Source organism: Panthera leo, chromosome B3, assembly GCF_018350215.1.
Source record: "Panthera leo isolate Ple1 chromosome B3, P.leo_Ple1_pat1.1, whole genome shotgun sequence".
Lineage (NCBI taxonomy): Eukaryota > Metazoa > Chordata > Mammalia > Carnivora > Felidae > Panthera > Panthera leo.
The window spans coordinates 92,935,029-92,948,229 of NC_056684.1; the positions used below are offsets into that span (position 1 = coordinate 92,935,029).

At 37.3% G+C, this 13,201-nt stretch overlaps 1 protein-coding gene across 2 annotated transcripts in view; it reads left to right on the forward strand.

Moving 5' to 3' along the window:
* The first annotated feature begins 2,168 nt into the window (after positions 1 to 2,168).
* Positions 2,169 to 13,201, forward strand: part of CB3H14orf28 (chromosome B3 C14orf28 homolog) — an 11,807-nt gene continuing 774 nt past the window's right edge. The window contains exons 1-5 of one of the 2 annotated variants that reach the window (XM_042943053.1): positions 2,169 to 2,268; positions 5,045 to 5,569; positions 7,642 to 7,731; positions 8,912 to 9,046; positions 10,114 to 10,216. In XM_042943053.1, coding sequence (XP_042798987.1) covers positions 5,046 to 5,569; positions 7,642 to 7,731; positions 8,912 to 9,046; positions 10,114 to 10,216 — 852 coding nt within the window. In that variant the 5' untranslated portion in view covers positions 2,169 to 2,268; position 5,045. Of the gene's footprint in view, positions 2,269 to 5,044; positions 5,570 to 7,641; positions 7,732 to 8,911; positions 9,047 to 10,113; positions 12,064 to 13,201 lie in introns of those variants that run through there. The other variant, XM_042943052.1, reaches the window with a different exon arrangement.

A 13,201-nucleotide genomic window follows, 5' to 3' on the forward strand; every position in this document is an offset into this window, starting at 1 on the left:
ATAACCCAAATGCCCACCAACAGATGAGCAGATAAGGTACACTACATCCATATAATAGAATACACTCAGCAATAAAAAAGGAATGAACTGTTGGTACACAGAACAACATGGACAAATGTCTAGACAATGATACTGAGTAAAAGAGATCAGACCAAAAAAAACAAAAAACTTCCTGATTCTACTTACATAAATTTTTAGAAAATGCAAATGAGTTCTACAATGACATGAAGTAGATCAGTGGTTGCTTACGTGTGGGAGGCAGGGAGGAATGCGAAGAAAAAATTCCAAAGAGGCATGAGGAAACTTGAGGATGATGGATATACTCACTCGACTAGATGATGGGGTATGTATATACGTCAAAGTTCATAAAATTACATACTTTAAATATGTACCACATATTATATGTCAATTATACCTCAATAAAGCTGTCTTAAAAAAAAACCCCTGCAACTCAGCTGTCAGATTTTAAAGGAGCAGGAAGGAAGCAGAATGGAAATCTCAGTAAAAGGCCTCAGGTAGGTTTGTGAAGCTAAGGCTCAGCAGAGTTTAATGAGCCATCTCTCTGCTATTCTCCAGAAACCGTTGACAACCACCACTATTGGGTTCTGCTTTCAGGAAGAGAATAACCCAATCAGTATAAAATGAATTCCGTGTCTTGTGAGAGATTGCCAATTGAACATATAATCTACATTTACAAACATTTTTAAAGAATGTTCTACTTACAGGATAGTTATAATATCGAGAGTAAATGTTTTGCTATAAATACCAATACAGGCATACGAATTATTTAATCTCTCAGAGCCTCTCATTTCATCTATGAAATGCCACAAGAAATAAAAACAGGGAAACTAAAAAGAGCAGACTGTGCCAGAATTATTAATTCTTCCTTTGAGGGAAGAGCCTCTTTCCTCCCCTGTGTTCTGAGAGATGTCCATTTCCTCCCATCACCCTGTGCAGTAATTTTATGTTGAGTAAGTCAAGTTTCTCTCCTACTTACCATTCTTCTATCACTAGAATCCTTGAGAGAGGCCCACTAGGAAGGTCCCTGTCATACCCTTGACTAGTCTAGAAGGGATTCAACCTCCACCAGACTCAACTGTGACTGAGGACGACAATGATGTGTTGGACTGGATTTGAGCTGTCTGTATTGTATGTTTTGGAGGTTGGGTTTCACTTTCCAATCATTATTTGTTAAACAGTTGGTTGGGGAATATCTCCACAGCATTTGCATTTATAATAGCAGGTAAAGGTAATTTTTCAGGGTGGCCTGTGTTCTCCAGGAGCTAAGTCACATGAGCTTTGATTTTTTTAAGGGAGGACACAAGAACCAGGGCTTACTGAACAGGAATAGTGGTTGAGCCCACAGACTCTAGCATTAAGCAGCTCTGGCATCAATTCCCAGCTGTCACTTAATGTGTGATAATTTATCATTTCCAAACTTCATTTTTTTCATCTCTACAGTGGGACTAAAACTATCTAATTTCTATCAATTTTTATTAGCTTCCATTGTAAATTACAGCACCCCGCCAATTATTACCTCGACACTAAAAAGGGCAGTAAACATTAACACCAATTCAACTTTTCCTAACTATATACTTACATCAAAAGCTTGTATAATTATAATTTTCTGAGAAAATAAAAGCTTTCCCCTTCTGAATTAGGAATTTAAGATGACAAGACCCAGAAGCAAACTAAAATCAACGTCCTAAAAATGATACAAACCTCGAAAAGCCAGGCAGGTTTGCCAACAAAGCTCCGCCTCCATGCAAACCCTGCCCACTTCCGGCTGCCCCACCCACCCTCTAACACTGTAGCACCTCCCCTCACTGCAAGGTCCCGCCCCCCGCACCTGATCTTGGTTCCCATTGGGCAAATCTGGATGCTGTGTACACACCCGACACACGCACGTTTGGAGAGGGCGTCTTCGCGCCTGCGCAGCAGCGCCGTCAGGCGGCTGGGAACTAGGGACTGGGGGGAGGGGGGCCGAGGTCAGGCCGAATCTTCCTCCGTAATAAGAAGCTCCGCGTCCTGCGGTCCTGGCTCCGTGGGTCCGGTCGGATCCGGCCTGGGCGCTGGAGCTGCTGTGGCTCCCTCCGCGGCGGGTGCGATGGAGGCCGTGCCAGAGCCCAGCACTCACGCCGGGGAGGCCCAGACAGCGGGCGGTGCTAGTAGATGAGGCGGCGGCGGCGGCGGCAGCACGGGCTCTCCATGAGCAAGCGGCGGCGACGACGGGTGCGGCGGCACCGGCGGTTTTCGGTCCCCGGGGAGGTACGAGAAGTCGGCTTCCTGGTGGACGGAGACTGGCCGGTGTGGGAACGCCTTCCGCGGCCCGGACCTCCCGCCAGTGCCCGCAGTCCCAGGCGCTTAGGGGAACACTGCCTGGCCGTGGGCAGGGGCGCCGAGCCGTATCACCTGCTCCTGGCTCAGGGACCTGCCAGCCCTGCGGGACCAGCCCTCGGTGCCAGGCCTTCGCCTGCGCGGAGGGCCGGGGGCGGGGTAGGCGTGTCCGGAGCGCGGGGGACGGAGGCGGGCGCCCACCGCGCGCCCAGCGGGTCCCTGCCCAGAGCCCCGCGCTGCTTCAAGGGGGAGCGCGTGGCCGTTTTTCAGATTATTTCGGGGTGCTGATTCGACAGGGGACCCTTAGGACCGCCGAGCTCTTAGGGAATCCGGCATTCAGTGCCTAGGGCGAGTGGTCTGATCGTCACGATCAGCGTGGAGTACAGATTGTCACCCTTGAAAATGACCCCAAAAGAAAGGTGTCGTTTTGCCAAGGAAAAAGAGGTCGGGGGAGTTTTCCAGGTTTATTTAAACTGGAGGGCCTGTTGAATCAGGACGATATTGCCAGCAGGATATGTCCTCCAGGGCTTCTAATACGGTGCCTAAGGAAACAGTCTTTGACGATGTGGAGAAATATCAAGACAATTTTAAGTAAAGCTCTTTGCAGCCATTTCTCCGCCTTTTCTGCGCATTTTTGTTGTAATTTACTTTGTAACAAATCACCACGTTAATGCTGAAAGGATTAAGCGTCCTCTAGTTCTTCCAAGTCTCTCTACCCTGCACTTTCCCTCCCCGCAGAAAAAGGCTAGAGAAGTTAATTTCGTTACACGTACATACATATATATATATATGTAAAAGTGTAGTTTAATTCTCTTAAGTATAACAATTGCTGTAAATATTACTTATTTGGTCATGTCTAAAAGATAATTTAAAGAAAAACAGATTTATGACTCCTTCACAATTTAACATTTGGGAATCAGAACTCAGGCTTAGACCTTGCTACAAAGTTCTTAAAACTTAAACAGAAATAAATGAAACCATGAAGGAAGTCACTTTTATTTTTAAAGTTTTGAATGCCATATATGTATTTTTTTAATCTGCTGGGGAAACATGTTAGTCCTATCAAGAAGAAACAGTTTGTGTTTGCCTAAATCTCCAGATTTACCACGCCCTCTTATTCCTAAACGGTTGTCTAGAGCCAACAACATGTTACCAACTGTGTAAACTTCTACACTTAAGACTAAATATAGTATTGAATATTTTGTAGTCCATAGCATCTTGCCTCAAGCCAAAAATACTGTGTGCCCGTGCATGTGTGTCTGCATTTAATATATTGTAGAACTGAATTTTTAGTCTGCTAGTATTGTAAATTTGGTTTGAATTTAATTTAAGTGTAAAACATTTTTTAATTGAAGTATAGTTGACATAGTGTTACATTGGTTTTAGGTGTACAACAGTGATTCAACAACTCTATGCTATGTGAACTTAATTTCTTACACAAATAAAACACATAGGTCTGCAGTATTGAGTATTGGATTTATGTTGTGCTTGGGAGTATGTGTGTGGCACTTGAAAAGTCAAAATAAGACATTGACCTCAGTCATGAATTGGTCTCTTCCTATTCTTCAGATGCTTTCCTTTTTCATGGAAATATGCTTTTCCATAAAAGTAACATTGAGAAACCCTATGATATTTTTAGTTTAGATATTTACTGTCCCAAGTAAAGCAGTATTTTCAATTCAGTTTCATTAGGACCTCATTCTTTAACTTTTTAAAACTTTGCTTTATATAACATACATTATGACACAAACATGTTTATAGAATACTGGCAAAGACTTTAAAAACAAAATGTTTAGCTAACCTCAAGGTTAGGGGAAGGATAAATAACAGTTTAAATAGGGTGGACGTCCCTGTTCATTCCCAAAACGTACGGAGAGGAAAATCAGATTACTTACCAAGTTCTAAGTTAGATCTTCATAGCATGGTCTCTGCAGTTAGGATTATAGGGTATCCAGCATGGTCCTAAGTTGCAAGTGAAAATCCCAAAGTGCATAGAAATGATTTTTGTATCAGCTGTGGCAATGATTCAGTTAAGTACTGTGGATTACTTTTCATATGAGGTCTCTAAAAGATAATTGGCCATTATTCTGTAGCTGAACTAAGAATTCCATTATAGCAATTTCATAAGTGGAACCATACATATTAAAAAGGAAATGAAGCACAGCTTGTATTTTGAAGGGAGGAGAAAGAGGTTTACATTAGGAATACACCCACCCAAATTTAGATTGCATCTTCAAAAGCTCTGTTTTCATTTAGGACTTATTTATTTCAGGGTCTTCCTATAGCAAAGATAAAATCTGCAGTATAATTAGTGTAAAAGTCTATCATGTGCTCATCCTATACCTCAAAAAAGATCGTGCTTCCAAATGGTCTTTCCAGAGACCATGCATATTGCCAATATGGCAATTCTGAGCCAATTCTGGCTCAGCTAGAATTGTTTTAAATTTTTTCATTATATTGGTAGGCCTTCTAACCAAATTTAATTTGAATTTTTTTTAAGATTTTATTTTTAAATAATCTCTGTACCCGACGTGAGGGTTGAATTTACAGTTGGAAGATCAGGAGTGGTATGCTGTACTGACTGAGCCAGTCAGGCACACCTAATTTGAATGTTTAGAGAAGTTTGTTTTGATTTGAACACATCTCAAAAATTTAACATATAAAGTCACAAATTTACATGTTCTATTTTTAAACTTTTGAAATGCAGGATGAAGACACTGTTTGAAGAGATCAAAGCATCAATTAAAAATAACTATAACCAAGATCGCTCATTTTGGAGGCCTGTTCTTCCTTGGGGAGGTGTTTTTACTATCAAAGCTGGCCGCAAAGCAGTATCCTGTACGCCACTTTATGTTGAAATAAGACTGAAAAATACCTGCACCATAGATGGATTCTTGATGTTACTATATGTCATTCTTAATGAAAATGAAAATTTCCCCAGGGAGCTCTCTCTTCATTTAGGTAGAGAGTTTGTAGACTGTTTCCTTTACTTAATGGACACCTACAGTTTCACAACTGTGAAGCTACTTTGGATTTGGGACAAGATGGAAAAACAGCAATACAAATCTGAAGTTCATAAAGCTTCATTAATAATTGATTTATTTGGTAATGAGCATGATAATTTTACAAAAAATCTTGAAAATCTCATGTCTACCATACAAGAGAGTTACTGTTCCAACTGGCGATGCCCAACTCGAGTACAGGAAGATCAGCAACGCACGATTAATATAAAGTAAGTTGCTTTAAAGTGTCACTCTTAGCGAAAATAATACAGTTTTTAAATGAATGTTGCTATAAGTAAATAAGTATAGTCAGAGCACTTTCTAAAGTACAGACCTTGTGTAGTTACTTACACATGGTAACCACACAAATGCAAGACTATAGTAAGTCCCATGACAAGTGTTACTATTTATTAAATCCAAATATCTTGGAATTGACTTTATAAAACCAGCTAGTAATTATTTCACTGGGAAAGTAATGAATTAGTATGAAAAATGTTTTACTCTTGCTTTGAATTTGCTAATATGAGTGTGTAGATAATTAATTTTTTGGGTCATAAATGTAACCTCTTGAAGAATATTTAACACTATATTGAAATGTGTCACCCCTTGAATGGATTTCTGTTGGGTAGGCTATTTCTACATGAACAAGAAGATTGAAAGTATTTCAGAGGCGCCTGGGTGGCTCAGTCCGTAGAGCTTCTGACTGTTGATTTTGGCTCAGGTCATGATCCCAAGGTTTGTGTGAAGTCCTGAGTTGGGCTTCTCACTGAGTATGTAGCCTGCTTAAGATTTTCTCCCTCTCTCTCTCTCTCTCTCTCTCTATCTCTCTCCCTCCCTCCCTCCTCTTCTCTCTCCAACTCACACTTTCTCTAAAAAAATAAAAAGCATTTCTTCATGTCATGGCCAGGACATAATTAGATACTGAAACCCTAAACTCAGAATCTTCGTACCTGGAGAGGACATGAATGTGAGGAGCTTTTTCCCTGACGAGGAGAGGTGCTGATAGCCTACTGAGTATTTTTGGCTTCGAGAGAGAAGGCATACCTCCAGGCTGGTAAATGATAGGGAAGAAGGCCAAACTGGCAAGCCCTAGTGGAGTGTTGGGAAACATTAAAGCCCCCAGGGCACATTAGCTGGAAAAGGGATAACTGTCAGTAGAAAAACAGGACAGAAAAACAAGCCCAAACACATTGTTGTCAGAAAGTGTATTTGGCCCTGTGGTTCACAAAAGCAGCCTAATAGATGTTCCCTTTTGAGAATATACAGTACATACCCTAACTTACTAGATTCACATTTCTTTATAACATATTTAGTTTAATATTATCACATCATGCTACTTAGGGAAAGCTGAAGATACTCTTTTTAGAGTCTGCCAGCGAATATCTCTCTTGTTCTGAAATACACTTGGTCCGTTTTCCTGTGTTACTGATACGATGACACTGATTTTGAAATCTCTATCCCGGAAAAAAGTTTTGTTATTCTAATTTTTTTAATGTTTATTTGAGAGAGAGAGAGAGAATGAGCAGGGGGAGGGGCAGAGAGAGAGGGAGACACAGAATCTGAAGCAGGCTCCAGCCTCTGAGCTGTCAGCACGTGCCCAACATGGGGCTTGAACTCATGAGCCGTGTGATCACAACCTGAGCTGAAGTCGGATGCTTAACTGACTGAGCCACCCAGGCGCCCCAAGTTTTGTTATTCTATAGTAAACTAAAAAGCATTTTAGAAATTTGTTTCTTCAAAAACTAATATCAGTTTATATATGTTTTGAAACATAATGATTTATAATCCTATATTAATACTATTATTTTAAGCTTCTCAATAAAATATTTTTTGTCATACTGTTTATATTCCATGTAACTTTTTAAGGCTTTTGCCTTTATTTAAAACAATCTCTGAAGTATGTAGCAAGAAATTTTTTAACAAATCAGGTTAACTGAAGCCAACAATGCTATAACTTGCATTTAGTCATGTAACTGGCTGCTTTCCTGATTCTGGGTCCTACCTTTCTTCCCCTAAGACCAGAATCTGCTCTACTGAAATCTCTTGAAAAAATTTTAAAGTAACAACTGCATATTTCAGGATCAGTTTGCAGAAGGATTTGATGTTTTTTGGAAAGCTTCATGCATTAATGTTTATTAAGTTCAGCTGACTTCCTATAATTATAACAAAGGTGAAAAACAGAGGTTATACTTTTATATTTGGTTTGCTAATAATGAATTGACCTGTAAAATTTGCTATCCTAATAATGTATTTACATGAAAAATGTCAAAGCAGTTCTTACATGCGTTTTTAATTGTTGTAGTCCTCCCCAAGAAATTCCTCATGGAAACTTGATACGACTGGCTGTGGATGAGTTATTCTGTTCCAGGATTGAACTGTGTGAAGAGAGTGGGTGAGTATATGAGAGACATTTATGATGAAAGTATTTATGTTTTTTATAAAGAAACCTGAACAGATATGGTCTTTGGTGTTAATACTTTATGAAATAGCAACTCACAAGTATTTAGGAAGCCTAACGTTTTTTGAATCTTAACACCTACCGTAGTTTACGCTGCTATTTTATGCTGTGTTGTCATTATCAAATATCACTATATAGAATATTATTCTACATTTAATTGATGAATACAAAGCAAATGCCTTTTCTTTTCTTTCCCCACTGCTGAGTAGGTACAATAAAACCTTGGTTAACCGGAACCCAGCTAATCGGACCCTCAATTAACTGGACTTTTTTCTGCATTCCTCATTTAGGACAAAGAGGTAAATGGCAACCAAAAAATTCAACATAGTTAAAAAATTCAAAAGGGGCAGAACATATTCATCCCAGTCGCTTAACAATTTCTATATCTTCAGAAATGTACAATGAGAGTTAATATTTAGAAGGATGATCTTACAGCTAATTAATCACAAGGGAAGAATAAAATACATTCAGTTAATTGTACTTAAGTCCAGAAACTAGACTAATGTATTTTAACAGCAAACACTGAAACACAATGGTTTTCTGATTAACTTTAGTCAGTAACATTTGGGAACCAAAATACTGTGCTCTGAGTATTCCGGTTAATCGAGATTTTACTGTATAATTGTGTATGTTATATTCTGATCCACATGCTTAATATGTAATAGTGCTAAGAAAACAGAATTTGTTTCATCCTAATGGCAAAAGGATGCAATTAGAGAATTTTATGTAATATAAAAATGACTGTAAGAGTCATATTATTTACCTCTGCCATTATTCCTTGAAACCAGCTGAGAGAGAAAAAGCAAATGTATCTCTACATAAAAATAAAAGCTTTTATATCAGTTCAAAAGACTACATGTTTTTATAAGCTTAGGAAAAAGATAGCTAGCTTTTCCTGGAGTTTTGCAAGTATATGACTTCTTGTATATAGAATCTCACAGCTGATAAGCTTCTGGGTATAGGTATATAAGATACTATTGTAGCCACACCATTACCCATGCCTAAAATAGATAATTATGCTTATTAGGAAATTAAGTAATTAAGACAATCCAGAAGTGATAAAAGGCAGTTTTGCTTTAAGTGTAATAAAGTTCATGCCTATTTTCAATTTTAGATGTGGTGGCTTAAGAGAATTTTCCCAGCGAGTTTTCTGCCATGGGGCACCCCCTTTTGTTGTCTTAAATATGCAGCATTGGAAATCTGAAGATCTAGCATATGTACCATATTACTTGGATTTATCTGATCACAAGTAGGTGTTTTCCTATTTGGTTTATGAAACTAATAAAAAATACATTTATTTTCTATTTTTCTGCTATCCCATCATGATTGTGACGAGCTCTTAAGGTAATATTGTTGAAAAAAATCATAGCTATCTCTTTTTTTTTTTTTTTTTTAGTGTATTTTTTTTAAGTTTATTTATTTTTGAGTGAGAGAGAGAGAGAGAAAGCAGAGGAAGGGCAGAGAGAATCCCAAGCAGGCTATGAGCTGCCAGAGCCCAATGCCGGGCTTGAATTCATAAACTGTGAGGTCATGACCTGAGCTGAAATCAAGAGTCAGACGCTTAACCTGAACCACCCAGGTGTCCCGTAGCTCTCTCTAATTGTGTGTATCCTGAGTAAGATTAGAATCTACTAATCTGTAGATTAGTAGGAGTCAGTCACTGGCAGTGTGCACAGTGGTTGGACTATGGAATAGACAGAATTGAGTTCAAATCCCAGCCCCACCTTTTACAAGCTATGTAACCGTGGGCCAGAACTTAACCAGCTTACACATCAGTTTCTTATTCTATTAAACACTGCTGACAGTACCTATCTGGTAATAATTGTGAAGATTTAATGAGATAACACATGTAAAGTGTTTAGGATAGTACCTGACACATAGTAAACAGTAAATACTATTACTTGTATTTCAAGTCAAAGTAGTATATAGTAGGAGGTCATCATTTAAACAAAAAATATTACTTTCAATATCAGAGATGAAAATATCTGCATTCAAATTAGGACATACAGAGTCTCAACTTTTTGCCTTTGAAAGGCTTTTTGTGTGTGTGTTCTCTTATGTAACCAAACGATACAGATTATCGTTAATCTGTTAAAGTGTTTTTCAAAATTCCTCAATTGTACAATTTTTTAAATTCTTAAATATTTTACTTCAAATTACCAATTATAGCACATGATTTTTACAGATGGATATCATTTTTAGGGACTAGAATGCAAACAATATCGATATTTTTATTCCTTAATTAAGAATTGAAGGAATATTTATCAAAGAACCAAGTATTATCTTTTTTGCTATACTTTGTCTTTTAATTTGCAGGTATTTGTTGGAAGGTGCCACATTATTTAACAAAGAGGAACATCATTATTCTGCAGCTTTCCAGATTGATGGACATTGGATGCACTATGATGGCCTCAGAAATGTGAATTTAATTTTGTTAAATAAACCCCCAGAGTTTCTCCTCTTGTCATCATTGGTTTATATTCGAGCAACAGAGAAATAAATATAGACTGATGCTAAATTAAATTGTTTTCCCTCCTGCCCATGCTCCCCCAGATGAAGGGCTTTTATTTTGTAAATACTTGGTATCCAAGGAAATAGTTGAACTATACTAGTTTCAGAGGTGTATTTTTCCAGTGTTTAGCCCCAGGTAAATATTATATATACAGAATCTATGCAAAAATGTTTGTATTTGTTTTTTCTATGTCCTGGGTTATTTTTATACAAGCATAACAAGCATACATTATGTTGAAATAAAATGTATCTTGTAGCCTTTGTATTTTTCATTTATATGTACTCAAAGGATTTTTGCAGTTCTGTCCTTGAATCTAAGAAAATACTTCATCATTTGAATTCTCAATTTTTCTTTTTGGATATTCAAATAAAACCTGGTTACAAGTCAGTATTTCAGTTTATATAAATTTAACAGTTCAAAGTGTATCTGACTATATTTTTTGCCCTACCTCACTAAAATCCAAAGTGCACTGTTGGATCTAGTATGGATTTGAATGTACAACTTATAGATGGCTTAGTCTTTTTTACTTGTTGATTTGCCTAATTTTCCTGCAATAGTTTTTAAAAATACTTTGGTGAGAATATTTTTCTGGGCTTGAATTATTTCTCTATAATGGCAAATTACTTTAACCACTTGCTAAAGTATTATATACCTGCCAGCAAATTTTAAGTGTTAACTAAGCTCCCAAGTTTAATTAAAGTTACTGTTACAAGTAAATTATATAACATAACTAAATGTAATGGAAATCCTCTAATAAAAACCTATTCTGAAGATAAGACAACTATAAAAAAATATTAGGCAACTGGATGTTTACTAATGTTGGATTAACAATAGAAATGTACTTTAAATATATATTTAAGAGAAAACAGTGTCTGGAATATTTTTGTCCTAGTAAGTCATATTGGCACAGAGAAAAAAATACTTAACATTTTTGGAGTAACAAAATGCTGGCTTCCTTGTAAGTAGTAAACTGATAGCATGAGGGTTTGATTTGCAATATAAATCACAAGAATTTTGTAATTATCAGAAATTATGTTTGTTTTCAAAGACCCTAAGATCTCTCTTCCTATTACAGTTTTAAGGGAAAAAATTAAGTATTATTCTCAAGGGAAAATACTCTTTGAAATTTATTATTATTCACTTTAGTGTTTAATTTCAGTAAACAGTCTATCTTAGATTTTGGGTTGGGATTGAGTGTAGTATATTTGGAGATTTCTACATGATAACACAGTTCACTGCCATATACCAAATTTAATTCAACAAATTAAGTCAGTCTTACATTGGCTTGGTGCCATGTTGAAGTAGCTTACAGAAGAATTACTAAATGTGAGTGCAATGTTGCTGAGAATGCCTCACTTTGAGCAAACTGTGAAAATTGCATCTTGCGCAAGATAAAAAAAAAGCAATTTATTTTACAAAAAAAATCTACGCTAGAGTTTATTTAAATAGTCCCCACCATGTATTTAAATAGGATTTTATTTACAGCAGACTTTTGTGGGGACACCTTATTGCATGAATCAAAGTATACAACAACACAAATATTAGCATATACATAAGTGGTTCATTAACATAATTATTCCTAATGCAGATTATTCTTTTAAGAATTGCACTTTATTTGGAACAATACTAATTTATCACAAAACAATGACTTACCTACCTCACAGGGTTGTTGTGAGGATTAAGATGTTTGTTAAAATCTTGACTACCTTGAACATGCTAATAAAGATATATTTTTTCTACCTCTTTCATATACAGCAAGTCTCCCAGATTCTCTTTACTAATGAAGTTTTTAGATATCTTTTTTAAGTTATTTATTTGGGTAGTTGCTCCTATCAGTAATAGACTTGATGTGTAAAAGAATTTAAGTATGCCTTCTGGACCTCAAGATAGTTGGATTTTAAGGATAATAAGTAGTTTATTGTTACAGTAGTGGTTGGTTGGTAGAAAGAAGCAATTATCCCCTGCTGACCAAATAGTAAGTAGAAAATGGGTGAAAAATAATTAAATGGCATTTTCTGTAGAATGTGAAGGTGAAGGTATGGAAAATTCTTTATAACCTGAAACATCCTTAGAAAAATCATAATACAGGGGGGCACCTGGGTGGCTCATTCATTCAGTCATCTGTCCGACTCTTGATCTCAGTTCAGGTCATGATCCCATGAAGTGGGAATGAGCCCCAGGTTGGGCTCTGTGCTGGCAATGTAGAGCCTGCTTAGGATTCTCTCTGCCCCTCCCCTGCATTCTCTCTGTCTCTCTCTGTCTCTCTCTCTCTCTCTCTCCCTCCCTCTCTCAAAAATAAAAAAAAAAAAAATCAGAATACAGGGGCAACTGGGTTGGCACAGTTGGTTAAATGTCCGACTTCAGCTCAGGACATGATGTCACAGTTTGAGTTCAAGCCCTGCATTGGGCTCTCTGCTGTCATCACAGAGCCTACCTTGGATCCTCTGTCCTCCTCTCTTTGCCACTCCCTGCTTGCTCTCTCTCAAAAATAAACATTAAGGGAAAAAAAATAGGAATACTGAAGCAGGGGGCAGTGAAAGATAGGAAATAATACATTTTTAAATGCCAAAATCCATAACTATACTTATGGGAAGAGCAAAAATGATTTTAAAACCCCAGCCTATGTCAAAGGGGGATAAGGTACAAACAAAGCAAATTTAAGGAATAATGTCCAAGTTCTTTGCAGCAAAAGAAACCTTTTACCCCCAATTTAGCAAATAATCTTATATTTATCCTTCAAATATTATTAGGGTTGATTTAATATCTGAGGCATTGTCACTGGATCTGATCCAACAAATGAGGACAAACTAAAGATAAATACCACAGGCATGCTTACTAGGGTGACTCCCATGTTCCATTCCCTTCTTAGAGTATGAACAAACAACTAAGCTA